The sequence below is a fragment of the Lonchura striata genome, chromosome 25, assembly GCF_046129695.1.
Source record: "Lonchura striata isolate bLonStr1 chromosome 25, bLonStr1.mat, whole genome shotgun sequence".
Taxonomy (NCBI): domain Eukaryota; kingdom Metazoa; phylum Chordata; class Aves; order Passeriformes; family Estrildidae; genus Lonchura; species Lonchura striata.
This window is the reverse complement of record NC_134627.1, coordinates 6,278,010-6,304,062: the sequence shown is the minus strand read 5'-3', so window position 1 is coordinate 6,304,062 and position 26,053 is coordinate 6,278,010. Positions and strand designations below refer to the sequence as shown.

Genomic DNA, 26,053 nt, shown 5'->3' with positions numbered 1-26,053 from the left:
CATGGCCAGAACCTTGAGGTGGGCAGGGCTGGTTTGTACAACAAGACGGGCGTGACCCTGCCTGGGCTGCGATGCCTCTGTGTTTACCGAGCCCCAGCGATATCCTGAGCGAAGGCCGGGGTCATTTATCCCGGAGCCTCCTGCCCTCCCTGATGGACCCCTGACTGGGTGGAATGAGGAGTTGTGCAGGGGGAGAAGTTCGGCTTGTTTAGCCCGGGTGCAGTGGGCAACGCGCCCTGCGTGCCCGGGGCTGTGCCCAGTCCTGCTCTCCCCGGCCCAGGGACCGCTCCCCCCGCAGGGCCGTGTTTACTCAGGCCCTTCCTGCCGGACAGGGATTTCCACATGTGCGGAGCAGCGGAAGGGAGGGTTCTGCAGGGTTTTGGCGATTGTGTTGCTCGTGTCCGTGCCTTTCCCATCTCCTGATCTCTCCGGGAGGACGAGAAGCCGTCAAGAGCTGCGGCCCCAGCCTCCCGCACCTCCTGGGCGGGGAACCGGCTTCTCGCCGGTCCGGGGAATGCTTTTCCCGCAGCTGTAGGTTCTAGCGGACCGGGGGAATGTCCTCTGTCCCCTTTCACCATTCTCCCGTGCAATCGCAACACTTCTGCCCGTTCCCATGGCTCTGGGGTCACAGGCGCAGCCCCGGTGCTGGCAGGAGGCCCCGGCTCCCCGTTGGGGGCACACGGGATGCTCAGGGAGCCCCGAGCCCGCCCCGGCCCGGTTCCGCGGCGGGGCTTGCCTCGGCGCCCGGGGCCGGGCCGCTCCCGGTGCTGCCGGGCCGCTGCCCGGTCTCGCATCGCCCCCGGCCGGCCGGAGCGGCCCCGGGAGCCCCGGGCTGGTGGATGGGCGGGGCCGCCGCGGCCCGGCTGCCCCGGTGGTGCGGAACTGTCACCGCGGGAAACGTGAGACTGGAAACACCCCGGAGCCCCAGGGGTCCCGCTGCCCCGAGCAGGAGCTGCAAACCGGGTCCCTGCTCGGGCACCGGGAGCGGGCGGGGAAGGGGCCGCAGTGGCCCCGGGGCTCAGGGAGCGCCTGTCCCCAGCCCGCCCCGGCCATCCCCAGCCGGCCGGGACATCCCTGCTCCGAGGGGTCCGAACCGCTCCGAGGGGTCCGAATCGCTCCGCTCGGCCGCCGGTAACGGATCAGGCCCGGCCCCCGCCGGCACCGCCCAGCGCCGCGGGGTCGTGAGAGGCGGGACCGGCGGCGGGCGGGACCGTACCGGGAGAGGCGGGGCCCGGCGCAGGGGCAGGCAGCGGCGATGGCGGTGCGGCGGGGGCCGGAACCGGGACCGGGATCGGGCCCGGTACCGGGGCTGGCGCTGCCGTTCCTGCTGCTGCTGGCGGCGACGGCGGGGCGGGCGGGGGACGCGCGGCAGGAGGAGGCGGTGCGGGCGCTGGCGCGGCGCCTGCTCGGCCCAGGGGCCGCCGCCGTGTCGCTGTCGGTGGACCCGGCGCTGGCTGCTGGCGGGCCTGACATCTACCGGCTGTGGTCGCCTCCCGGCGCCGGGGTGGCCGTCGCCGTAGCGGGCTCCAGCGGCGTGGCGGCGGCCGCCGGCCTCTATCGCTACCTGCGGGACTTCTGCGGCTGCCACCTGTCCTGGTCCGGGGCGCAGCTCCGCCTGCCCGACCCGCTGCCGCGGCTGCGGGCCGAGATCCGCGCCGCCGCCCCGGGCAGGTAACGGGGACGCGGGGCCGGGCGCCGCTCACGCCTCGTTAGCGCGGGACAAGGCGCTGTTATGTAACGGGGGCCCGGGGGCCCGGGCGCAGCCTCCGCCGCTCCCGCAGGTACCGGTACTACCAGAACGTCTGCGCCCAGAGCTACTCCTTCGTCTGGTGGGACTGGGCGCGCTGGGAGCGGGAGATCGACTGGATGGCGCTGAGCGGCATCAACCTGGCACCGGCTTTCGCGGGGCAGGAGGCGGTCTGGCAGCGGGTGAGGACCGGGGCGAGGGGCGGTGGGGACCGGGAGGGCATCGGAACAGGGACCGGCACGATGGCGGTGGCGGGACCTCTGGAACCGGGAGCCGTGGGACCGCCTGACCCCCGGCGCTTGGTGCAGGTTTACCGTAACCTGGGGCTGAACCAGTCGGAGATCGATAAGTACTTCACGGGCCCCGCGTTCCTGGCCTGGAACAGGATGGGCAACCTCCGCCGCTGGGCCGGGCCGCTGCCGCCCGCCTGGCACTTCAAGCAGCTCTACCTGCAGGTACCGGGGGCGGCCCCGCCCGCCCGGGGCAAACCCCTGTCACCCCCTGGTCCCCCGGCCGAGGCTGCCCTCACACAGCCTCGGAGAGCCCCCTGCTCTGCCCCCAGTTGCAGCAGCACCCGGGGTCCCCTCGCGGGAACGTGCGGGCTTCTCTCCTTCTGCTCCCTCCCTCCTTCTCTCTCCCAGTACCGGATCGTGGAGCGGATGCGCTCGCTGGGGATGACCACGGTGCTGCCGGCCTTTGCGGGCCACGTTCCGCAGGGGATCCTTCGGTAGGTGCAGCCCCTGCCCTGGGGGCTCAGCCCTGGGCACTTCCCAGGGTCTCACTCCCACTGCAGCTTCCCTGGGAGGCTGCCCTGTCCTCACATGGGCACGGTGGTCTTGTCCTTGTCCTGATCCCCATCTCTGCCCTCTGGTGCAGAGTCTTTCCACGTGTGAATGCCACTCGCCTAGGGCAGTGGAGCCACTTCGACTGCACCTACTCGTGCATCTACCTGCTGGACCCAGAGGACCCCATGTTCCAGGTGATCGGGACCCTCTTCCTGAAGGAGCTGATCAAGGAGTTTGGCACAGACCACGTCTATAGCGCAGACACCTTCAACGAGATGACCCCCCTCTCCTCTGACCCTGCCTATCTCTCGAGGGTCAGCAATGCCGTTTTCAGGTCGATGACGGGAGGTGGGTCCGTGTGTGGTGCTGGCCTGGCCACAGGGGTCCAGGTGGGATAGCAAGAGCTGGGGGAGGTGGCTGTGGGCCCCATTCAAGCATAGAACCCATTGGTGTCAGATCCCCAAAACCCCCTTGAGGGTGATTGATGGCCCCAGGGCCTCATGAGACACCTGTGGGCCCTGCCTGGAGAGGATCTCACTCAGTGCTCTTCTGCCCCCAGCTGACCCCAAGGCGCTGTGGCTGATGCAGGGCTGGCTCTTCCAGCACCAGCCTGACTTCTGGCAGCCAGCACAGGTGCGGGCCCTGCTGCATGGAGTGCCCCTTGGCAGGATGATTGTTCTCGACCTCTTTGCTGAGTCCAAGCCCGTCTACCAGTGGACAGAGTCCTTCTATGGGCAGCCCTTCATCTGGTGCATGTTGCACAACTTCGGGGGCAACCACGGCCTCTTTGGCACTGTGGAGGCCATCAACCACGGCCCCTTCGCGGCTCGGCGCTTCCCCAACTCCACCATGGTGGGCACGGGGCTGGTGCCCGAGGGCATTGAGCAGAACGACATGGTGTACGAGCTGATGAACGAGCTGGGCTGGCGGCAGGAGCCCCTCGACCTGCCCAGCTGGGTGACCCGCTACGCCGAGCGCCGCTACGGTGCCCCGAACGCTGCCGCGGCCAGCGCCTGGCGCCTGCTCCTCCGCAGCGTCTATAACTGCACCGGCGTCTGTGTCAACCACAACCGCAGCCCCCTGGTGCGCCGGCCCTCGCTGCGCATGGACACGGAGCTCTGGTACAACGCCAGCGACGTGTTCGAGGCCTGGCGTCTGCTCCTGAGCGCCGGCGCCGAGCTGGGCTCCAGCCCCGCCTTCCTCTACGACCTGGTGGATGTGACACGGCAGGCAGCCCAGCAGCTGGTCAGCCACTACTACCTGAGCATCCGCCAGGCCTTCCAGAGCCACGCGCTGCCCGAGCTGCTGACGGCCGGCGGCGTGCTGGTGTACGACCTGCTGCCAGAGCTGGACAGCCTCCTGTCCAGCCACAGCCTCTTCCTGCTCGGCCGCTGGCTGCAGAGCGCCCGTGCCATGGCCACCAGTGACCGGGAGGCTGAGCAGTATGAGCTGAATGCCCGGAACCAGGTGACGCTCTGGGGGCCCAGCGGGAACATTCTGGACTATGCCAACAAGCAGCTGGGGGGGCTGGTGCTGGACTACTACGCTGTGCGCTGGAGCCTCTTCGTCTCGGTGTTGGTGGAGAGCCTCAACTCAGGCCGCCCCTTCCACCAGGACCAGTTCAACCAGGCTGTCTTCCAAGTGGAGAGAGGCTTCGTCTACAACAAGAAGCGCTACCCAGCTGTGCCATCTGGGGATACCATGGAGATCTCCAGGAAGCTGTTCCTCAAATACTACCCCAGCGCCCTGCGGCACAGCTTGGCTGGGCCTGCGTGACTTTGGGTTCTGCCTCCAGAGCCTCCCCCAGAGAGGGTGGATAGAGCCCCTGCACCTTCCCCAGTCTGGGCTCCAGCCCTGATGGCTGTGTCCTGGCTGTACTGGAAGAGGGGCACAGGGCCCTGGTGGCCCTCAGCCAGCCTGGATCCACCCCTTCCTCTGCATGGGCAGGATCTGCCCCAAGAGGGGCTGGCACATGGACAAGGGGCTGGCAGAGGGGTCGTGGGGAGGCCGTGCCCCAGGGTCCCATCCTCTGTGCTCTGTGCTCAACTCTGCCCAGCTGCCTTGAGCCTGTTCCCAGGAAACCTGGGCTGCCCCAGTGTTTGTAGCTGGAAGCTTAGTGGGACACTGCAGAGGGACAAGACAAATGTGTCCCTGCTGTGGGGCCTTGGCTAGTTAGCAGGGGCAGTGATGGGGAAGAAGCAGACAGGGAGGTGGCAGTAGGCAGATGGGTAGAGCAGTGTTGGACCCCAGTGCCTGTGGGGACATGGCACTGCATGGCCCTGCCCACATTTAGTGCCTTTTTTTATCATAGAAGACTTCGCAGCATTGCCTGCAGCATTGCTGGAGCTGCGCTCCCCAGGACAGTTTTTGAGGCCTTTTCCACAGATGGGGCTTGGGCAGAGCCCAGCTATGGAGCAAATACAGACTTTTCTCCCATGTGTGTCCAACTCCTTTTGCTAGCACAGGACTGTGTGGAACATGGGGGCAGAGGAGCAGCTCAGCCCTGTGTCTGCCCAGCAGGAGCAACACCCTGCCAGACATGTCCTGGCAGCCGGGATGCCTGGCACAGCAAAGTACAGCTGGGGCAGACCCCTGGGGCTGCAGCTCCCCTCATGGCCCAGAGCCTCCTCCAGCAGGGAGGTCCTGGCTCGGTGGAGTCTTTATCACAGCACCTGCACGAGGATCAAGGCGCAGGGAGCCCCAGGCATGCACAGGGAGGTGGGTGGAGGGGCCTTGAGATAAAGCAGCAGACACAACACGGTGGCGTGGGGCGGGGGGACCCCCTTCCCAGCCCTCTTAAATGGCGTGGCCGCGTTGGCCGGCACTGCAGCCATGGAGAGAACCACGGTGCTGATCACGGGCTGCTCCTCGGGCATCGGCCTGGGGCTGGCTGCATGCCTGGCAGCCGACGCCGCTCGCCGCTTCAAAGGTAAAGGGGTCGGCGCTGCCCCGGGGGTCTCCGGGCTGGGCCAGGCTCTCCTCACCAAGGAGAGACAGAGGACAGAGCCTGGGGTGGGCTGGGCTGGCTGCTGGCCCTGCAGCTCGGTGCCACTGCTGCCCACGGCCACGCTCTCTCCCCAGTTTATGCCACCATGCGTGACCTGGCCAAGGGTGAGCGGCTGCTGGAGCGCCTGGGGGGCTGCTGCCCCGACACGCTGGAGGTCCTGCAGCTGGATGTCACTGACCCCTGCTCGCTGGCAGCTGCTGCACAGCGGGTGCAGGGACAGCGGCTGGATGTGCTGGGTACGGCTCTTCCTGGTGCCCCCAGTGTCCCTGGGGTGGCTGAGGGGACCTCTCTGGGGTCACAACCCTCCTCAAGGCACCAGGAGGAGAGGCCAAATTAGGTGCAGGCAGTCCTAGGGCTGGGATAGGACGTGTTTAGCGGGGCAGAGGTGCAGTAGATGGATTTGGGGGTGCCGAGGGCCCATCAGCAGGGAAATCCCCCCCATTTCTGCCTTCTGGCACTCGGTGGTGTGCAGGGCTGTCACTGGCTGGCTGCCCTGTGCCCAGCTGACCACACCATGCCTGGCAGTCTGCAATGCAGGGGTGGGACTGATGGGACCGCTGGAGACCTGCTCCGACCAGGCCATGAAAACTCTCTTCGACGTGAACCTCTTTGGGGCTGTCCGCACCATCCAGGCGTTCCTGCCAGCCATGAAGAGCCGCAGAGCCGGGCGGATCATAGTCTCCAGCAGCATCGGGGGGCTGCAAGGTGGGACCCCCAGCATCCCGTGGCACCGGGAGGGGTGGGAAAGAGCTCTGGTGCTCAGGGTGTGGCTCTGCCCCAGGGCTGCCCTTCAACGCTGTGTACTGTGCCAGCAAGTTTGCAGTGGAGGGGCTGTGCGAGAGTCTGGCCATCGTCCTGCGCCCCTTCAACATCCAGTGAGTGCCGGTGATGCCACGAGGGCTGGATCGTGCCCGCCGGGATGGGGGAATGCCGGGGCGGGGGTACGGCGGCAGCTCATGTGCTCCCTCCCGCAGCCTGACGCTGGTGGAGTGCGGGCCCGTCCACACCAGCTTCCTGGCCAACCTGCAGCGCCCCGACCCTGAGGGCAGCGAGATGCGGGGCTTGGACGCCGAGACACAGGGCCTGTACCGCCGGTACCTGGGGCACTGTCAGAGCATCTTCCGCGACGCGGCGCAGGAGGTGGAGGAGGTCCTGCCGGTCGGTCACCGCGGGGCGGGGGTGGCCGTGGGGCCGTGCCAGGGAGGGCTCTGACCCGTCTGCGGTGCCAGGTGTTCCTGGAGGCCATCGGCAGCCCCTGCCCGCCCCTTCGCTGCGCCAGCACCCAGCTCCTCGCCCCGCTCTGGCGCCTGCGGCTGAGCAGCCCCGACGGCTCCGAGTACGTCCGCGCCATGCACGACTTCGTGTTCGGCAGCAGCGAGACCGGCGGGGACCAGCCCTGAGCAGAGCCGCCCCAACACCGGCACCGCTGCCCCGCCGCGGGCCCGTTCGCGGGCTCGGTGCCGCCGTGTCCCCAATAAAGCCCTTTGCAGCCGCACGGCTCCGGCTCCGTCCCGTCACGCCGCGGCCCCGCGGAGCCCCCGGGCTCGTTCCGCACTGCGGCCGGGCCGGCCGGTCCCCTCCCCCGGCGGGCGGAGCCGGGCGGGGCTGCCCGGGAGGCGGAGCTGTTCCGGTGCCGTTCCCGGCCCCGTTCCGGTCGGCGGCGCTTCCGGCGGGGCGATGCCGCCCTTCGCCTCGGGGCTGCTGGTGCTGACGGCGCCGCTGCCCGCGCTGCCCCGGCGGGCGGCGGGGCTGGTGGCGGCGGCGGCGGGGCTGGTGGCGGGGCCGCTGTACGTGCATCTGCAGCCGGGGCTGCGGCTGGGCGGCCCCGCCGCCGGCCCCGCCGCGCCGCCCGCGGGCCCCGCGCTGCTGCGGGCTCTGGCCGCGCTGTACGCGGCGGCGGCGGCGCGGCGGGGGCTGGACCTGCGCGTCCTGCTCGGCCCCGGCCGCCGCCTGGCGCGGCAGCCCCGCGTCCTGCTGGCGGCCGCCGCCGAGGCGCCGGGGCCGCCGGAGCCGGTGCAGCTCGGGCTGCAGCGCCTGGCCGCGGCGGTGTACGGCTGCCCGCCGAGCCTGCCCGCGCTGCTGCTGGGCGAGGACGCCGCGGGGGACACCGGGGGAGACCCCGAGGGGGACCCCGAGCAGGATCCTGACGCGGCGCTCCCCGAATTCTTGGACGTGGCGGTCGGCGGCACCTTCGATCGGCTGCACGGCGCGCACCGGCTCCTGCTCAGCGCCTGCTGCCTCCTGGCCCGGCGGCGGCTCCTGGCCGGGGTGGCCGACGCAGAGCTGCTCCGCCGTGAGTCCGGGGCGGCCGTGGCACTGCGCGGGGACGAGGGCTGAGCCCGGTGCTCCCCGGGGCAGGGCAGAGGTCTGGGGGCCCTGTAACAAGTGAAGTCCTGGCAGCCACCCACCCAAGGCGGTGCCATCCAGGCAGAGCGTCAGTGGGGATCCAGGGGGGCGCCGCTGTCCTGCCCACAACCCGCAAGGTGCAGCGAGGGCAAGGGAAGGGGGAGGCAGTGTTCAAAGTCCCAGCCGAGTGTTTTCTCCCATCTCTTGGTCTTGCTTTTCCGTCACTCTTGTGCTTCTCCGCCCTCCTGGCACCCGGCAGACAAGGTCCTGCCAGAGCTGATCGAGCCGTACGAGCTGCGGGCGGCGAAGCTGCGTGAGTTTTTGGAGGATGTGAAGCCCTCACTGTGCTACGACATCGTGCCTCTGGCCGACCCCTTCGGCCCCGCAGTCACAGACCCCGACCTGCAGTGCCTGGTGGTCAGTGAGGAGACCCACCGGGGAGGGGAGGCTGTGAACAGGAAGAGACTTGAAAACGTAATTCCCACGCTGGAGCCCGGTGGGCTACCCCCGCCCGCCTCCTCACCCTGCCTGATACTGCCTGGGGGCAAATTTGGTCTTGATTTGCCCCTTCCCTCTGCTGCACTCTCATGGCTGACAGCTCTCGGGGCTCCCTTCTCTCATTAGGGGCTCCCCGAGCTGGCTCTGTATGAAATCCAATTGATGAAAGACCCCGAACACAGTCAGAACGAGGAGGAGAAGATCAGCTCCTCCAGCCTCCGGCAGAGACTGCTGGGGACACTGCTGCAGCCCCCACGGGTGAGGGGGGCCTGCAGAGCCACAGCAGCCATGGGAGTGCCCGGGAGGAGGGGTGGGAGTCTCGGGAGTCGAAGAGTTTGGAAAGGCTGCCTGCTGCTCTGCAGGCTCAGAGCCTTTCATGGTCACCTCCAGGCTGGGCTGTCAGGATCCTTCTCCAGCAAAGCCCAGTTCTCCGTCTGTTGCCACGGCTTTCCTCTTTCCCTTAGCGAGACCCAGCTCTGCCGTTGCGCCCATATGTGATTGGGCTGACTGGGGGAACTGGGAGCGGGAAAACTTCCATTGCCAAACTCCTGGGGCAGCTGGGTGCGTTCATCATCGACGCTGACAAGCTGGGCCACGCCGTCTATGTCCCTGGTGGCCCGGCCTACGAGCCAGTGGTGGCAGCCTTTGGGGCAGGTAGAGTCACTGGAGGCTGCAGGGAGGAGGAAGGGGAGGGAGGGACGTCCCAGTGTCCCAGAGAGCCCTGGCCTGTGCCCCCCTCCCCCTCCATGGGTTTTGGGCTCCCCAAGTGTTGTGTGTCCCCTGTCAGAGCTGCTGGTGGGGAACGATGAACCGGGCTGTTGTTTGCCTGGAAAAAGCTCTTCGCTGTCCTTTTCAGGAATCGGGTGAAGAGCTGCCAGGTTAGGTGTTTATGCGTGCTGTTGAGAGCCCTGTGCCAAAGCTGTTTCCCCAGCCCAGGCTTGCCACAGGGATGGGAGTTGTCCCTCCCAAACCTGTTGTGCTTCTGCCTTGCAGAGATCCTGAACAAAGATGGAACAATTAACAGAAAAGCCCTCGGGGCCAAAGTGTTTGGAAACCAGGTAAAAAGCAGGTTTATTGGAAATACTTAATGTTGTGAGTGGGGGCTGTTCTCTTGTGCCAGGGGTTTTGAGTTTTCAGCCCTTTCCTGGCTGTATTTTCTGGTAGTGGCATGGGGACAGGGTGGGACAGATTGCATCTCTGCAGCTGAATCAGCAGCTGTGCTGGATACATTGGTGTTTCCCTGCAGCTGCTGCTGCCTCCCTGTTCCCATCCCTGTCCCTGTTCCATCCCCACCTCCTCTACACTGTGCTTTTCCTTCACCCAGCTCAGAGCAACAGACCTGACAGACACAGCCAGTGGTCTCTGCCCCTTGTACCCAGGGGGCTCAGTGGCACCTGGCCTTTACAGGTGCTCAGCCTGCTGCTCTGCTGCTTCTCCAGCCAAGGTGGAGGCACATCAAGAGGTTCCCTGGGTGGTCATGTCGTTTGTGGGCCTTGCTGCACAGGGAGCTTGCTGTGCTGTGGAGCAAAGCACGTCTCACAGCAGAGACTGAGATCTCTGCTAATAGCAGGGCCCTAATGGCAGGACAAGGAAAATAACAGGGAAAAGCACCCTGACCCTGGCAGCAGGAATGGGAACCTCTGGCCAGTATGAAAGCACCTTCCTGGTGCTCAGCGATGGGCTGGACCCACCTCCCCAGCTTCAGTGGGTCCTTCCTGGGTGTCCCCTGACTGCTTACACCCTACTTTCCTGGCTGGCTACACAGGGGTTCTGAGGATGAGGCACTGCATCTCAAATCCTGCTGTGGTCCTTTCTAGGAGCAGCTGAAGAGGCTGACGGACATTGTGTGGCCCGAAATAGCCCAGATGGTGAAGGAAAGGGTCAGGGAGGCTGATGCTCAAGGTAACAGGGGCGGTGGCTCTGTGGCAGCCTCATCTCAGCAGTGAAGCGTCAGGAAGGTGGGAGTGAGCCCAGGCTGCTGTGATCCATGGCTGCCCACTGAGGATCGCCCTTGTTCCCTAGGGAAGGCCGTGTGTGTGCTGGACGCTGCCGTGCTGCTGGAGGCCGGCTGGCAGGACATGGTCCACGAGGTGTGGACAGCCATCATCCCGGAGGAGGAGGTGGGCAGCGCCCCGGGCCCCTCGCTTGCTGCCGGGGCTGGTCCTCGGTGTCCCCCCAAGCAGCTGAGCGTCCCCGGTGTCCCCGCCAGGCCGTGAGGCGCATCGTGGCCAGGGACGGGCTGACCGAGGAGGCCGCTCGGCACCGGCTGCAGAGCCAGATGACCAACGGGCAGCGGGTGCAGCAGTCACAGGTGGTGCTCTGCACGCTCTGGGAGCCGCACGTCACCCGCCAGCAGGTGAGCCCGGGGCTGCTGCGGCGCCCGGGGCGCTCTGGGTGGCTGTGACAGGAGCTGTCACGGTGCCATCGAGGCTGCCACGAGGGTGGATTCGGGGATGTGAATTCGGCCGGGAGGAAGCCGGCCGCTCCTGCCCGAGCCGCGGGCCCTGAGGCACCGTCCCGGTTCTGCGGCAGGTGCAAAAGGCCTGGGACCTGCTGCAGCAGCGCCTGAGCGCCGAGCCCGGCCCGGGGGGGACGGCCCCGGCCGTGTCCAGCCACCACTGCCCGCGGTGAGCAGCGTGGGACCGAGACCACCGCGCCCGGCCAGCTCCGGCGAGGGTCCGGGCATCCCGCGGGGCCCGGGGAGGGGCAGCCCCGCAGGGCTGAGCCCCGCTGGTGACAGTAAAGAGGCTGCTCCTGCCGTGCGTGTCCGTGCGCCGCTCCGTGCCCTGCCCGCTCCCCGCTCCCCGCTCCCGGTCTGGCCCCGGCCCCGCGGGTGGGACTCCCGGTGTCCCGTGTGGGATTCCCAGTGCCCCATGTGGGGACTCCCGGTGTCCCGTGTGGGATTCCCGGTGCCCCGTGTGGTTTTCCCGGTGTCCCGTGGGGGATTCCCGTATCCCGTGTGGGATTCCCGGTGCCCGGTGTGGTTTTCCCGGTGTCCCGTGTGGGATTCCCGGTGTCCCGTGTGGGATTCCCTGTAGCCGGTGTGGTTTTCCCGGTGTCCCGTGTGGTTTTCCCGGTGTCCCGTGTGGGATTCCCAGTGCCCCATGTGGGGACTCCCGGTGTCCCGTGTGGGATTCCCGGTGCCCCGTGTGGTTTTCCCGGTGTCCCGTGGGGGATTCCCGTATCCCGTGTGGGATTCCCGGTGCCCGGTGTGGTTTTCCCGGTGTCCCGTGTGGGATTCCCGGTGTCCCGTGTGGGATTCCCTGTAGCCGGTGTGGTTTTCCCGGTGTCCCGTGTGGTTTTCCCGGTGCCCCGTGTGGGATTCCCGGTGCCCCGTGTGGTTTTCCCGGTGTCCCGTGCGGGATTCCCGGTGTCCCGTGTGGGATTCCCTGTAGCCGGTGTGGTTTTCCCGGTGTCCCGTGTGGTTTTCCCGGTGTCCCGTGTGGGATTCCCAGTGCCCCATGTGGGGACTCCCGGTGTCCCGTGTGGGATTCCCGGTGCCCCGTGTGGTTTTCCCGGTGTCCCGTGGGGGATTCCCGTATCCCGTGTGGGATTCCCGGTGCCCGGTGTGGTTTTCCCGGTGTCCCGTGTGGGATTCCCGGTGTCCCGTGTGGGATTCCCTGTAGCCGGTGTGGTTTTCCCGGTGTCCCGTGTGGTTTTCCCGGTGCCCCGTGTGGGATTCCCGGTGCCCCGTGTGGTTTTCCCGGTGTCCCGTGCGGGATTCCCGGTGTCCCGTGTGGGATTCCCTGTAGCCGGTGTGGTTTTCCTGGTGTCCCGTGTGGGATTCCCTGTAGCCGGTGTGGTTTTCCCGGTGTCCCATGTGGTTTTCCCGGTGTCCCGTGTGGGGTCCCCCGTTCGGTTCCCGCCCCGGCAGCGTCACGCCCGTGACGTCACGCCCGCGGGCGCCCCCCGGCGGCGCGGCGCGGTCACATGACCGGCGGGCGGAAGATGGCGGAGCCGCCGGGCGCCGCCGCCGAGGACTCGTGGGGGAAGGTGGGGCCGGGACCGGGTCGGGCCGGGCCGCCGGGTGCCGCGGGGGCGCAGGGCGGCGCGCCGGGACGGGGCTCGTGGCGGCCGGGCAGGGTGAGCGCGGGGCCGGGGGAGCGGGGAGCGCACACGAGCCAGTGCCGGGGCGAGGGGCGGCGGCAGCGGCCCCAGCGGAGCCGCAGCCCGGGGGTGGCGGGAGCTCCTCGGGCCGACCGAGCTCCTGGGGGCGGGGGGCTCCGGGGCGCGGGTCGCCGCCCCAGCCCCAGCCCCGCTGACGTGTCTCCTCCGCCCGCCGGCCCCGCGCAGGTGGACGCGGCCTACGGCGACAATGGCCTGGACTCCGGTAGGTGCCCGGGCGGCGCCCGGCCCCGTTCCTGCGTGGCAGCGGCTGCCCGGGGACGCCCCTCACGCCCCTGCGCCCGGTCACACCCCGCCTTGGGCACTGACCCCGGGATACTCTAATTCCAGCACTCTTCATGGAAAATGCCCGGAAAAGCAGCATAGTGTCCCGGGCCAACAGCATCGGCTCCACCAGTGCCTCTTCTGTCCCCAACACAGGTGGGCTTTGCTCTCCGTGACCGCGTGTTTCTGCTCGCCGGGGAATCCGGCACGTGCCGGGCTTCAGGTCTGCCCTGCACCGAGGGGGTGAGCGTGGCTGGGCAGGATTCCTGTCCTGAGGAGGAAGGTGGTGGGAACAGCATCAGGGTTCTGTGGTTTCCAGCAGGGTTAGGAGTCGAGAATCACTCTGGTTTTGACATCTTTCCAAGGGAGCTGCTGGCATCTGCCTCCTGAAGAGAGGGGAAGTGTTGCCAGAGCTCCTTGGAAGGCTTTTCTTCTGCCTAGTCTGCTGTAGTTGAACGGGCTGGGGGCTGTGCTGGGCCTGGCTGCAGCTGCAGTGATCCCTGGAGCTGTCTTGTGCCTCTTCTCGTGCCTCTGTGTCCCCAGCCACACTCTGTCCCCACAGATGATGAGGACAGTGACTACCATCAGGAGTCCTGCAAGGAGTCGTACAAGGACCAGCGCCGCCGGGCGCACACCCAGGCCGAGCAGAAGCGCCGAGATGCCATCAAGGTGAGCGAGGCAAGGGGCAGCAGGCAGTGCTGGAGCACTGCTGCCAGCCTGCTGCACCCCCTGCTCTCCCAGCACTTCTCTGTCCTGCTCAGTGAGTGCTGCAAGCTGGCCTGGCTCTGAGGGGCTGTGCTGTGGGAGCTGGGTGTGGACCTGGCCTCACGGGATGAGCCCACACTCTGTGGCTCTACTTCCCTGCAGAAAGGCTACAACGACTTGCAGGCCATCGTTCCCACCTGTGAGCAGCAGGATTTCTCCATCAGCTCACAGAAGCTGAGCAAGGCCATTGTGCTCCAGAAAAGTGAGTCCCAAGGGCAGGAGGGAAAGAGGTGCTATCAACCCCCAAAGCTCCGCCCTAGAGGTGTGCAGGGCAAAGTTCAGCACCTTAGAACCTTCTGGTGTGATGAGGCTCTGGGGAGCTTGGGTGCTGCTTCCCTGCACTCACCTTCCCCAGGGGAACTGGGTCAGTGGGAGCTGGTGGTGCCCTGGCTCAGGCACCTCCCATGGGGATCTCAGGGGTCCATGTGTGCTCCCAAATCCTCACTCTGATTTCATGCTCAGCTATCGACTACATTCAGTTCTTGCACAAGGAAAAGAAAAAGCAGGAGGAAGAAGTTTCTACCCTCAGGAAAGATGTGATGGCCTTGAAGATCATGAAAGTGTAAGGGAAGAGCTGTTGGGGTCATGCCCTCTATTTCCTGTTTTTCCTTCACATCCTTGCTGGGTTCTGCAGTGGTTCTCCATCTGGAGACAGAACCAGGAGCAGGAGCTGGTGTGGGAATTCAGAGCTGGGAGCAGGAGCTGGATGTGGGAGCTGGGAGGGGCAGCTTGGAGTCAGTCACGTGTGGAGACCTCACTGCTGACCTCGGTGTGCCGTGCTTGTTTCAGGAACTATGAGCAGATTGTGAAAGCTCATCAGGACAACCCGAATGAGGGGAAGAACCAGATCTCTGACGAGGTGAAGTTCAATGTTTTCCAAGGCATCATGGACTCCCTGTTCCAGTCCTTCAATGCCTCAGTCTCTGTAACGAGTTTCCAGGAGCTCTCAGCGTGTGTCTTCAGCTGGATTGAGGAGCACTGCAAGCCCCAGGTGAAAGCAGGGCTGCAGAGGGCTGGTGCCATGGCTGAGGGGGCACAGACAGTGGCACAGGGGTGGCTGTCCCTCCACAGAGCAACTGACTGTGTCCTCTCTCTGCCACAGACGCTGCGGGACGTTGTCATCGGGGTCCTGCACAAGGTGAAGAGCCAGCTCTACTGAGCTCCCGTGCCACTTCTGTGCCCGTGGGGATGGGGCGCTTCTGCCAGAGGCCAGGGTGCCAGGCACCACCCTGGGCCCTCTCCCTTGCGGCTGTTTTTAAGGTTCTCTGAATTATTTATTGTATTCCTTCTGAAGCCCAACAGTGGCTGTGCAAACACTGCTGCTCCATTTGGTGCCACCAAATCTTTATAGGGACTGGGCAGGAGGGGAGGGAAAGGTGGTGAGGAGCAGTCTCTGGCTCAGGCAGTGCCATGGGGTTGCCTGTGCCACCGACTCTCCTTGCAGAGCTGATCCTATAGCAGCTCCACTCTGTGCCCTCAGGCCTGTGACAGCCCTCCTATCCCCAGGGTGGGAAATGTGACAAATGCATACTAAAAACAATGGCTTTCTGGTATAGCAGTAGGAGTTGCTTTTCCCTGACCCTCTGGGCTGTCCCCTGCCCCTCTGAAGCAGCTGTTTAAGTCAGCTATTGCATTTTGGAGGAGCCTGGCAGTGTTGGCAGCAGGATGAGCCCATCAAGAGCTGGGAGCTGTGGCCTTGGCAGCACATGATAGGACCTTGCTGAACCCCAAGCGTGCTGCAGCCGTGAGTCCCTGGAAAGGAACAGAGGATGTTCCTGCAACTGCTGGAACATCTCTCCTTTTCAGAAACTGGCTGTACTGCACAGGAAAGTTCTGCAGCTGTAGCATAGTATGGGCACGTGCACTTGCTGCTCCTCCTTAGAACTTTTATACACAATCATACATGACCAGCCTCAATTTGATTTCTATTACTGTAAATTTTGAAACAGTCCCAGAGCGCTGCCTCTGCCAGCAGTAGAAGCAGCTGCTATCGGGGACATGTTTGACCCTGTCCCATGCCCAGTTTGGGTCACAGCTCTGCTCAGGTGAGGGCTGGTCACTGTCCAGAGTGATGGGACCAGGGTGCTGCCAGCAGCAGGCTTTGTTCTCCATAACCATGTTTGTGCTCCTGCTCCAGGGGCACATCCAGGGAATGTTTATTTCAGGCAGTTTTTCCAGCACTGAGGAGGGAGCACTGCCTCCTGCCTTGGGAAGAAGACGTGGAATTTTACAGACCTCACACGTGGAAGTGATGTATTTTTCTATTGTGAAAAGTAATTAAATAAATTTCAATGAACATTTTAAAGATTTTTCTGATGGTGAGTTCCTGCAGCTGTGCCCTAGAGCTGGAGGTTTCCAGAAGCTCATTCCAGCCCCTGTGGCTCAGGTTACCCTCTTCTGGTTCCTGTCCTCCCCACTCCTCAGGGCCTAAACCCTGCCCTGACACCCTCTGAAGAGACAAACACCACAAGATGTGCAGCTGAACCAAAATCCTGGTGTTTAATGGATCATACTCTCATGTGACTGCTCTGCCACATAGCAGGAAGCAGCTAGAACACAGACAGAGTTCTGCAGCCCAGAGAGTCCCTCTCTGCCTTTCCTTACCAGAACACCAGGGACACAGCACCAGTGCCCCCACGTGTCCCCCCAGCCACATCAGACCCCAGCCAGACAGCTCTGTGCACTGGGGGCAGGAAAAAACGACATTCTGCTGCAAGGAGAGGGCCAGTGCCAAGTTACTCCTACCCACCCACCCTCCCAACCACAAAACATTTTAAAACAAAACCAAATAAATACACAGGACAAATGCCAGTCCTGCAAAAAGAGAAAAAGAACAACCCAACAGCCAAGTTTCAGAGGCAGCTCTGCAGCAGCTTCTCCCCAGAACAAAGGCTCTCCCAGCACCTCATGTGTTCGCTGGCATCACGACACCGTGGTCCTCATCTGTCTCTATCCCAACCTCCTCCTGCATGGCACCGAGCAGATCAGAACAGGCTTGGGGTCTGGCTCAGCAGCCATAGGCATGACCCAGCCTGGGTACTTACAAAGAATTGCTTCTTGCTCTTGGGATACCCCTCCAGGATGGCATCCAGCAGCTCGGTGGCCTGGCGAGACAGAGCGGGTGAGGGCCGTGGGCAGCAGTCCCAGCAGGGCCTTGCTGCCCACCCGCAGCACGGCCGGTACCATCCGCTTCCTCCGGCGCCACTCCCGGCGGTACAGCTGCTGCTCCCGGCACACCTGCCAACAGCACCGGGTCAGAGCTACCCCGCGGGGCTGTCGGGAGCCCCGGGCAAGCAATGCCTGTAAGGGAAGTGCTGGATCCTGGATCCAGGCTGGCCCGGGTTCACACGCAGCTCTTCACCTTCTCTTTTTCCTCTGGAGTCACATGGTTGGTAGCAGATTTAATCCTCTCCAGTTTCTCCGTGTAACTGGCACAGTCCTTCCTCAGTGCCTCGATCTCCCTGGTAATCTCAGGGGTTGTCATGGAGCTGTTCAAGTCCTTCAGCTCTGGGAAGGTGGCACCGATCACCGGCCGGGCTGCCACGCGGCACCAGGGCACGGGTGCCCGTGCCCCCGGGGATGCCGCGGTGGCTCGGGGCTGCCCGGCCGGGCACACTCACCCGCCTCCATGTGCCGGCAGCTCTGCTGCAGCGCTTGCAGCTGGGCGGAGCGCTCGGCAATCTCCCCGTCCAGCCCGCGGAGCTCCGCATCGCTGGCGGCCGGGAGCTGCTCCTGCGGGCAGCGGCGGGTCAGGGGTGCGGGGCAAGCGGGGCCGGCGGGCGGTTCCGGGGCTCACCTGCTCAGCGAAGTAGATCTTCTGCTTGCCGTAGACCTTCTCGCGCACGCTGCCCTGCTGCGCCAGCTGCTCCAGCGCCTTCACCACGGCCTGCGGGACGCGCTGTCAGCCGGGCCCGCGTCCGCCCCGCCCCGGCCCGGCCCGGCCCCGCTCACCGCCTTGCCCAGCCCGTGCTCCCGCTGCAGGTTCCCGAAGGCGTCCTGGGCGCTGTACGGGCGGTTCTGCTCCCGCAGGTACCGCAGCAGCACGGCGGCGGCGCCTCCTGAGGGACCAGCCCCGGTCACAGCGGCCTCCTGGGGCCGCAGAGGCCGCCCGGTGCTCCCCCGCCACTCCCGCACTCACCGCCCGCCGCGGCCTCGCGCCCTTTGCTCATCCCGCGGCCCCGGGCCTCCAGCCCCGCTCCGTTCCCGGTTGGCGCCGTTCGCGCACTTCCGGCGCGCCGCCCGCTCCCCGCCAATCGCGGCGAGGGCGGGGCACACCGTGATTGGCGGGGGTAACGTGCCCCGCCCGGTACCGGCCCGCCCCCGCGGGAACGGGGCCCGCGGCGGGAGCGAGTCCGGGCCGGGCCGGCGCGGGGCTCAGCGCCCCGGGCAGGCACTCACCGAGCGGAACGGGCACTCCCGGGCAGGCACTCACCGAGCGGAACGGGCACCCCCGGGCAGGCACTCACCGAGTGGAACAGCACTCCTACCGCGGCACTCACCGAGCGGAACGGGCACTCCCGGGCAGGCACTCACCGAGTGGAACGGGCACTCCCGGGCAGGCACTCACCGAGCGGAACAGCACTCCTACCGCGGCACTCACCGACCGGAACGGGCGAGCAGCGCAGCCCCCTGGCCCTCCCCCACCTCCGCACGGGACTCGAGGCGAAAGGCCTCGAGTATGGAACCACCCGTTACCGGCCTCCCTTTCCCGGCTGAGGCCGCCACCCCGTCCCCGACCTCCCCCGGCACGGCCGACGCAGTCGGATAAGCGGAATCAGACAAACAACAGCCAGTAACGGGGTCCCTGACGAGGTACGTTCTTGGATGCACAAATGTGATCAGAACTAGGTCTGTATGGCTTAGGAAAAGTAACGGGGGCACTCGGTGGGCACAGGGGGCTGGCTCTCCCTGGGGTCTGCTGGTTTGTTCACAGGACCGTGGCAGGCACGACCTCCTCAGTCACTGGTGGTCTGGGCTGCTGTCCCTGTGCTGGGCTCTGCCTGCACAGGGCTGGAGGCAGCAAGGGCCCAGGGAACACACCACCGCCCTGTCAGCCCTGCTCCACCTCCTCCTTCCTCCAGGAAAACAGCCGGGGTGATGCACAGCCTCGGCCCTGCCCACGGGAACGCACTGGAGCAGCACAGGGGTTTCTAGCAAAGTGTTAGCTGGCTGTTAACAAAGGCTGTTAGTTCAGAAAAGCAACACAAGAGCAGGGGCTACACGTGGATGTTCTTGTAGGTGGTCTGATGGTCACAGCAGGTGTCTTATTGCCATTGAGCTCTTACAAAACAGCATCACAAGGAGCTGGAGCCGAGGGAGCAGCCAGTGCAAGGAAAACATTGTGGCTGCACAACATCCACAGTGGAGCAAGGGGCTTGGTTCCACCTGGAGTTGGATATTGCTGGGAGAGAAGACTTGGATTTGTGCACATATTGGGATAGGGGAACAGCTGTCAGAGACAGAACAGCACTGAGTCCCAGACACCACGTCAGAGGGGCTCTGTCCTGTTCCCCTGGTTACACATCAGCACCAGAACTCAGTGCACAATTGTTCCTGGCGATGCTGTCAGTCCCACTGGACTTGAGAGCCACAAACACCAGATTTATTGTCTTAGAGCAAGTTTGGAGCAGGCAGCATCACGTCAGACAGTGCAGGGTGATTGTGGAGCTATCCCATCAACGCCTCTTCCCTACAGATTGCCAGTGTCCTTTATTTTAAGATCCAAGCGAGGCTACGGAGTCACAAGTCGCAGCGGTGCACCCAGCCAGGACTGGCTGTCACATCACCCAGACTCACAGGAGACGATTGAGAGAACTGTGCAAAGCTTTTCCTTCTAGGATTCACTCCATGATGCGCAACAGAAAACCAGAGGGAAGTGACAGGATGATTTACTGGCCCCGGGAGCCAGTGGGATCCAGCTGGTTCAGCTCGGACTGATCCAGCAGTTCAAAGTCATCCCCTTCAGCATCAGTGTCCAAGTCCAAACTGGCTGCTCTGAGGTGAGTCTTTGCCCCTCTCTGGGGATTGGTGCTGCGTGAGGAGCCGGGCTGAGGGCCCCCTGACAGTGCCAGCTGGATCATGCCCCTGGTGACAAAGCCAGCGATGTTGTTGGTGAGATTCTGCACTGATGGCAGCGTGCCAAGTTCCTCCTGCTCGTATGGGAGCTGCAGATCCTCTGTCCCTTGTGAGCGGTACGCCAGGCTCGGGATCCCAATGCTGGTGTCATCTTCATCATCTATGCCAGTTGCTTCTGGGTTTATGGAGGGAAAGTCAGGGAGATCCCTGGCAAAAGATTCTTCTGGGTCACTGTGACCATCCAGGTCTGGAAGAGGAGAAAGTTCTTTAATTGCCAGTACTCACCAGCACCCACAGGCCCAGGCAGGAGCTGGGCCAGCACCTCCCCTGGATGGACTGTTGGGAGCTCACAGACCACTCTCTTCAGCAGCTCCCTCCCCCATCCCAAGTGTTCAGATCCCACTGACCTCCCAGCTCACTCGCAAGGAACAGGGGTGCCAAAGCAGCCACCTGCGAGAGGGGAGCAGCAGCACCCACAGCCAGGCTGGCAGAGCCAGATCTGCCTTTGCAGAGCTGCTGCCCTCGCTCCCCTCAAGCACCACAGGAGTGAAGGAGGAAGTTCAGTTCTGAACAAAACAGGCAATTGCAGCGCATTTCCAGCAGCAAGGCTGACATCAAACAGCCAGACTTCAATGATGGGAACACATCCTCCCTCCAGCCTATCACAGTGGTGCCTGTTTGGCATTCCACACCTTCCAGAAGCTGTTTCCTCTCACCTTCTGATCCCTCTGTCAGGGGCGTCTGACCCCTTGAAAGGTTAAACATCCCATTTTCAGTATAGGAAACCTCAGCATCTGAATGCTCAGAGTCGGAGATGGTCAGTTCCTTGGCAACCACGGAGTCATCCAGCTTTGAAATAGAAGAAAAAATTGAAAACATCAGCACTAGAAAGGTTATCCCCATGCCTCAAGACAAAACAGATGATGGAGTGTTCTCCAGCTAAACCTGGCCCCCATGGGAGACTGGTACCTGAGACTCATTCACATTTACTGCACAGGCTAGGAGACTGCAGCTGGCACAAACAGCTCTGGACATTCTTTCGTGGAACAGAATGGGCAAGACAAATCTGAAAGGACAGTGTCCTCATCTGCTCTCCTGTCACTCTCAGCTGTGCTGCCAGATGTGCTGCTCACGTCTCAGCCAGATGCTGCACATCCCCACAGTGTGGTTTGCTCTTTCTAGCTGAGCTCTTCCCTCTCCCAGAGGCTCAGTTACCTTGGGGCAGAACGCAGCCAGCTCCTCTTCGCTGTCACTTCCGTCGTCTGCGGCTTCCTGACCAAGGGCCCCGCCACGCACTGGTAGAAACCAGACACAAAGTTGTTACTGCTACTGGGGCAAGGCTCTGTGCAGGACCAGAAAACCCCAAACTGCACACAGCAGAGCAGAGCCAGCTCTGTTCCACAGCAAAGCCATGATCATTTCTGACTGCAGCCATAGCAGGGTTTTTGCTGAAATGAACATGTTTAGAACTCCCTCGCACAGAGCCTTTCCTCCTTTTTCCAGAATAGAGAACACACAGTTCTGGCAGCCTAGAACTGGAGCAGCTCAGTGCTGTGAAAAGCCCACGGCAGCTGCTTCCCAGGAGATGGCTGCAGAGGCGGAACTGCCTCTCTCTCTTCCCAAGGCAGTTCCAAGAATTTGCCATACCAGACATGCAGCCCCTACCACCCACCACGGCCGGAGCCTCTGTTCACAGCCCGTTCCAGGTCTCAAAGACCAAGGTGTGAAACCCTGGGGCCAGCAAGGGCCAGAACTCACGCTGCCTGTCGCGCTGCCTCGCTGTCATGTATCCCCGGACGCTGAAGTCCAGCCGCTGCAGCACGGGCTCCAGCCGCAGGTACATGCGCTGCCCCAGCCTGTGGTACACGGCCAGGGGCCACAGCAGGACCAAGAGCACTGCAGGGAGTGGGATGCAGGTTAGAAGGTCATTCAGGATGCTGCTTGGAAAACATCCTGCCTGTTTTGTGATGCAGCACAACACAGAGCACGGCAGCTCCGAGCACTGAGGGCAGTGCTGTTAGAACAGGTGCCATCACCTCTGCCAATTTAACAAAATTGAGAGGCCAACCTGTTAGTGCTTAGACCTGTAGTTACTAAGCACTCAAACATCTCTGCAGACCAGACTTTAAGTCCTGGTCAAGAACCACCACATTCCTGGCAGAATGCATTGTTTTAAATTTTAAAGCCATTCACACAAGCTTTTCTTTTGAGCCCCATTCCTCAGAACCTGGCACCCACTCATTGCATTTCACATGTAAGTCTGTGTTGGCACAGAGATTTACTTACACAGCAAGTATGAGAGCAAGAGCCCAGGGATATACCGGCCCAGGACAGCCAGGAAAGTGAACACTCCACACACTAGAAGGCAAAACTGAAGACAAGGGAGACAGTGAGTTTCCAGGGTTAAGCAGTAGGTCCACTCACTTCTTGACATCTCAGCCTCTGCAAATTCTGGGTCAAGTCATTGTTCCAAAGGTGAAGCCTTCACAGTGTCCAACCACCTGCTCCAGTGTGGGCACAGACAAAGGGGTATCTGCCCTCAGAGCCACAGGCAGCTGAGGCCTCCTGTCTCAGGGCAAGAGGAACTTCCCACAGCAAGGACAGAACAGCAAGGAAGAAGCTAAACTAGAGAGCTCTTCAAGGTGAAGAGGACAAGGACACTATCACTGTGCTACAGGTTTCTCTTTCCATAAACTCAAAAAAGCTTGACACACTTTCTCAAGCTGTTAAAACCCAGTGAGGAGACCAGTTTGACAGACACTTGAAAAGCCAGAAACCTACAGAAGGAGCAGCCACGCTCTCACTTCAGTGGTGCAATCCACACACTGACATTCACTTTCTCCTCCCTCCTCCACAACCTGATTATTCTGCCTAGGCTTTCCATTCTTCCCCACCATGTAATAGGCATGGTGTTGTGGGAGACCTCCCATGACAACCTCCCATCCAGAAACGAGTTCAGCCAGTACTGGATGCCAGCACAGGAGGATCCTTGTGGTCAGCAGAGGCTCCACACCAAACAGATTATTTCTGAACTGTACATTCTTACCTTGCCAGGACTTTGCCTCTTGAAAACGAAGAGATTACTTAAGAAGTTGGTCCCAGTCACCCATCCTTCAGCCAAATGATGACAGAGCTCTGGCAGTCCCAGCAGCCGAGGGTGGACGTATCCCCAGCTGCAGTGAAGGCAGAATTTGGGAAGATATTGTTGCATCAGTGTCAGGGTTGAAGACCCTTCTTACGAATACTTGTCTTAATGCTTCCTTCTGTTCCCACCCAGACAGAGCTCTAGAGATGAGGGTCACTTGCCCTCCAAGCAGTGCCCTGCCCAAAGCAGTTCATCTACAGCCCCTCTAGCAGCATCCCAGTGCTCCCACAGCAGCTGATGAGCAGGAATTTCAGTCAATGGTCTGGACCAGTTTCTACGCTACTGCAGGGAGTGCACAGTGCAGAGGCAAATCAAGTGATTCCATTTACTTTTTCTGTGTTTATCTGGTCAACTGCAGCCTCCAAGTGTTCAGCATGAGGTCTAGAAGCAGCCTTGCACCTCACTTCATGTACTCAGTTACTTTGGAGGCCTTGAATTGGTCAGTTCTGTTAGTGTTGCCTAACTGCTAGTCATGAGTACCTGAAGTTTAGAAAGAGCAATTCCTTTTGTGCTTGGGCCTCTTAAAAAAGAATGAATAAAGACAATTGTCCTTTGGCACCAGCTCAGGTGATTTAATCAGGAACTGACATCCAGCACAGCCTGGCAGTGGCGGCAGGAAGGTGTGCCCAGAGAGGCAGGTGTGAGCAGTGAGGCAACACCTCAGCATTTCTCAACCCATAATTAATGCTGCAGTCAGATCATAACTATGCAGGAACAACTGCTGGAACCAGCCTGTTAAATATTCCCTATCAAGTCTCAAAAGACTTCATTAATTCCCACAGAAATGCTGTTTTCCTGCTACTGGAGACCCAAACAAGAGGAATTGCTCCTAAGGCAGCACCTCTAACTTCAGGCAGCAGGGAGTTAAGCAAGCATATCTGGAGGCTGGTATGAAGGCAAAGTACAATAAAATGGCTTGGGCAAGTCAAAAACATCTCACAACCACCTGACTGCACCTGGGTTTCCATCTGCCCTCTGGTCGAGCAGCTCCCAGCTCCCTCCTCCCTTCTCCCCCTCCTCCTGGCCCAAAGGGGCCAATATCCCAAGCACGTGCAGGTAACAACACAGTATCACAGCAAAGTATCACAGCAGAGGAGTCAATTAGTTTCCTACCTCTCATTGTCTAATTCATCAGGTCTTGCCACTAAAATATTAAGAACAGACACTACATTAGTTTCAAGGAATTTGCCATGGGAATGTTTAGCTCTTGGGATTTAAGTAAAGCTTTAATGAGCTGGGGAACACCTGGAAAAGACATTAACTGTAATTACAGGATGGAGAGGCATCACTCCATAACAAATCTTGAGCGTGTACGTGTGACAGCACAGGACTGCAAGAGTCTCCCTGTTGCTCCTTGGTGTTTGTTGGACACTAGAGGCTGCCCACTTCCCTCTCCCCCACTCCCTGCACGCCCCAGCTGCAGAGGAGGCACAGCCTGCAGACTGTAGGCACCAGGGATTTAAATCCTTTGATACTTTCCCACCCAGGCTGGGACTTGAAAGGGATGTACCAGCCACCCTGAGAGATCAAATCAGAGGGATGAGGGAGCTGGACAGACGCTGTCTCCTAAGAAGGAGCCTGAGCCAAGCTTTGAAACTGAGAAAGCTTTAATGTCTTCCCAGGAACTACAGAGAACACGTATTGAAGCAGAAAGCTGGAAGCTGAACTTGCTGGTTAGTCAGGGAACCAGCCCTGGGAACATGCAGACCCTCACACTGCTCCAAACTAACCTGTCCATGCAAAGCCAAGGGACCCCGAGCTGCTTGGAATGGGGGTGTTCATCAGTGTATTAATGTCACAAAGGAGGGACACAACTGCTTTGGTTACTGCAAGCTGGAAACTAACTTCATTACAGCTGCTCAGATGCCTCTTCTCCCAAAGAAATCTCTGATCAACCGCAAGACTGAGACTTTGTCTTCATCCTAAACTGATTATGGATTCTGAGGGGGAATCCAGATGAGTTCCACATATGCTTCCATTTCTCACCCTGGTACTGAATGCTCAGAAAGTGAATCATGGTCTCATGCCTGCACTAGATCACGTACATCCTGTGGTTCAGGATTACAAGACAAATACCAGTGTCACAAGCACAAAAAGAACTTGTGTTTACACAGGTTAGAATACTCCATCTCCAGAAAGAGCATGCCTGCAGTACTCTTGCTGCCTTCTAGACTCTTAAAGCAAAAAGCTGAGGTTTTAACCATGTAACTGCAGGCAGTATAGAGCCTGTAGTTGTGGGGCTGGAAACTGGGCTTGATTTGCTGCTATGAGCTCAAAATGCAACTTACCACCAATTTCTGGCCAGATTTTGTGCTTCCACTGGTCTAGACACACTACTACTATGAGTGTTACAGCAATCAGGAACAGCAAACGAAGGGAAGTCAGAGCAAAGAACCTACAGGGAAGAAACCAATGAGTTGGTACTGGCCAGATCTTTATGAGACAAAAAGGGATAACACAAACCAACCTCAAACCACTCACTCAGGAGGAAAACTCAGCACCTGCTACTCAGTCAGCACGCAGCGTGCCCCGGGGGCAGCTGCCGGGTGACTCGTTTGCCCGTGTCGGTTCTCCCGGGCCAGCCCTGCTGCACAGCTCCTGTCCCAGGCAAGCCGCCCTCCCTCCAGCGCCACAGCAGGCTGAGCTCTCCCGGCTGGTCTGAAACGCTCTCGGGTACACGGAGAGGCCGGGGCTGCAGTGGACCCAGCGCTCCCGGGCCCCTCACGGTCCGCTCCTCCCGGGGACAGCTCCCCGAGCCCCGCCGGCTCAGCCCTGCCGGCCCGGTCCCGATCCCGGTCTCCATCCCGGTGCCGGTCCCTATCCCAGTCCCAGTCCCGGTGCTGGTCCCTATCCCAGTCCCTGTCCCTGTCCCTATCCCGGTCCCGGTCCCTGTCCCTATCCCGATCCCCATCCCGGTGCCGGTCCCGGTGCCAGCCCGCCGCTCACCAGAACAGGCCGTGCACCGCCACCCAGCACAGCGCGCTGCGGCCCGGCCGCTCCCACACCAGCGCGGCCTGTACGGCACCCAGCAGCGCCTCGTAGGGCCCGAGGCGGCCGCGCAGTGCCGCGCTCAGCGCCTGCACCCGCCGCTGCCGCTCCCCGGGCCCGGGCCCCGCCGCCGCCGCCATCGCTCCCTCACGGCGTCAACATCCGCCCGCCCGCCGCGCGCGCACGGCCGCCGCAACCATGGCGGCCCCCAGCAACACGCGGCGACTCCGCTCAGCGCGCCGCCATCTTGGCGCATGCGCGGCCTGCACCTCCTGGCGGGACGCGCCGCGGACAGAGGTGCGCGGCGC

At 62.2% G+C, this 26,053-nt stretch overlaps 6 protein-coding genes and 1 long non-coding RNA gene across 9 annotated transcripts; 5 read left to right on the top strand and 2 right to left on the bottom strand.

Annotated features, from left to right (window-relative positions):
- The first annotated feature begins 1,186 nt into the window (after positions 1–1,186).
- Positions 1,187–4,968, top strand: NAGLU (N-acetyl-alpha-glucosaminidase). The gene is made up of 6 exons (XM_021532972.2): positions 1,187–1,671; positions 1,782–1,929; positions 2,056–2,202; positions 2,389–2,474; positions 2,624–2,880; positions 3,092–4,968. The coding sequence occupies exons 1-6, from the start codon at positions 1,256–1,258 to the stop codon at positions 4,306–4,308; spliced, it is 2,271 nt and encodes a 756-aa protein (XP_021388647.2). The 5' UTR covers positions 1,187–1,255; the 3' UTR covers positions 4,309–4,968.
- A 364-nt stretch (positions 4,969–5,332) lies between these two features.
- On the top strand, positions 5,333–7,034 carry HSD17B1 (hydroxysteroid 17-beta dehydrogenase 1). Its single transcript, XM_031507056.2, is given in 7 exon segments — positions 5,333–5,357; positions 5,360–5,464; positions 5,467–5,775; positions 6,065–6,244; positions 6,321–6,414; positions 6,514–6,697; positions 6,769–7,034. Coding segments are annotated over 7 exon segments (1,068 nt in total). The 3' UTR covers positions 6,940–7,034.
- A 182-nt stretch (positions 7,035–7,216) lies between these two features.
- On the top strand, positions 7,217–11,141 carry COASY (Coenzyme A synthase). Its single transcript, XM_077788419.1, has 9 exons — positions 7,217–7,832; positions 8,145–8,359; positions 8,510–8,641; positions 8,848–9,037; positions 9,377–9,441; positions 10,201–10,285; positions 10,406–10,503; positions 10,593–10,739; positions 10,916–11,141. Exons 1-9 carry the CDS (start codon positions 7,217–7,219, stop codon positions 11,012–11,014), a joined length of 1,647 nt encoding a protein of 548 aa, XP_077644545.1. The 3' UTR covers positions 11,015–11,141.
- A 1,160-nt stretch (positions 11,142–12,301) lies between these two features.
- MLX (MAX dimerization protein MLX) lies at positions 12,302–15,833 on the top strand. Its single transcript, XM_021532971.2, has 8 exons — positions 12,302–12,376; positions 12,677–12,713; positions 12,839–12,928; positions 13,335–13,441; positions 13,640–13,739; positions 14,000–14,099; positions 14,327–14,528; positions 14,640–15,833. Exons 1-8 carry the CDS (start codon positions 12,314–12,316, stop codon positions 14,694–14,696), a joined length of 756 nt encoding a protein of 251 aa, XP_021388646.1. The 5' UTR covers positions 12,302–12,313; the 3' UTR covers positions 14,697–15,833.
- Positions 15,834–16,434: 601 nt separating this feature from the next.
- PSMC3IP (PSMC3 interacting protein) lies at positions 16,435–17,773 on the bottom strand. Of its 3 annotated transcripts, XM_021532970.2 has the most exons (8): positions 17,676–17,773; positions 17,489–17,595; positions 17,334–17,423; positions 17,158–17,269; positions 16,899–17,044; positions 16,721–16,774; positions 16,582–16,641; positions 16,435–16,502 (listed from the first exon to the last, which is right to left on the bottom strand). In XM_021532970.2, exons 1-8 carry the CDS (start codon positions 17,704–17,706, stop codon positions 16,443–16,445), a joined length of 660 nt encoding a protein of 219 aa, XP_021388645.1. In that variant the 5' UTR covers positions 17,707–17,773; the 3' UTR covers positions 16,435–16,442. The 3 variants fall into 3 exon arrangements, with proteins under 3 accessions (XP_021388645.1, XP_077644410.1, XP_077644409.1); XM_077788284.1 differs by having other exon boundaries at positions 16,582–16,774; XM_077788283.1 differs by having other exon boundaries at positions 16,454–16,774.
- A 93-nt stretch (positions 17,774–17,866) lies between these two features.
- LOC144247458 (uncharacterized) lies at positions 17,867–18,425 on the top strand. The gene is made up of 2 exons (XR_013341166.1): positions 17,867–17,961; positions 18,097–18,425. It is a non-coding gene; the product is annotated as an uncharacterized LOC144247458 (long non-coding RNA).
- RETREG3 (reticulophagy regulator family member 3) lies at positions 18,334–25,899 on the bottom strand. Its single transcript, XM_021532859.3, has 9 exons — positions 25,704–25,899; positions 25,046–25,152; positions 23,871–23,901; positions 22,659–22,785; positions 21,899–21,983; positions 21,371–21,508; positions 20,828–20,907; positions 20,329–20,461; positions 18,334–19,859 (listed from the first exon to the last, which is right to left on the bottom strand). The coding sequence occupies exons 1-9, from the start codon at positions 25,883–25,885 to the stop codon at positions 19,426–19,428; spliced, it is 1,317 nt and encodes a 438-aa protein (XP_021388534.2). The 5' UTR covers positions 25,886–25,899; the 3' UTR covers positions 18,334–19,425.
- Positions 25,900–26,053: the final 154 nt, after the last annotated feature.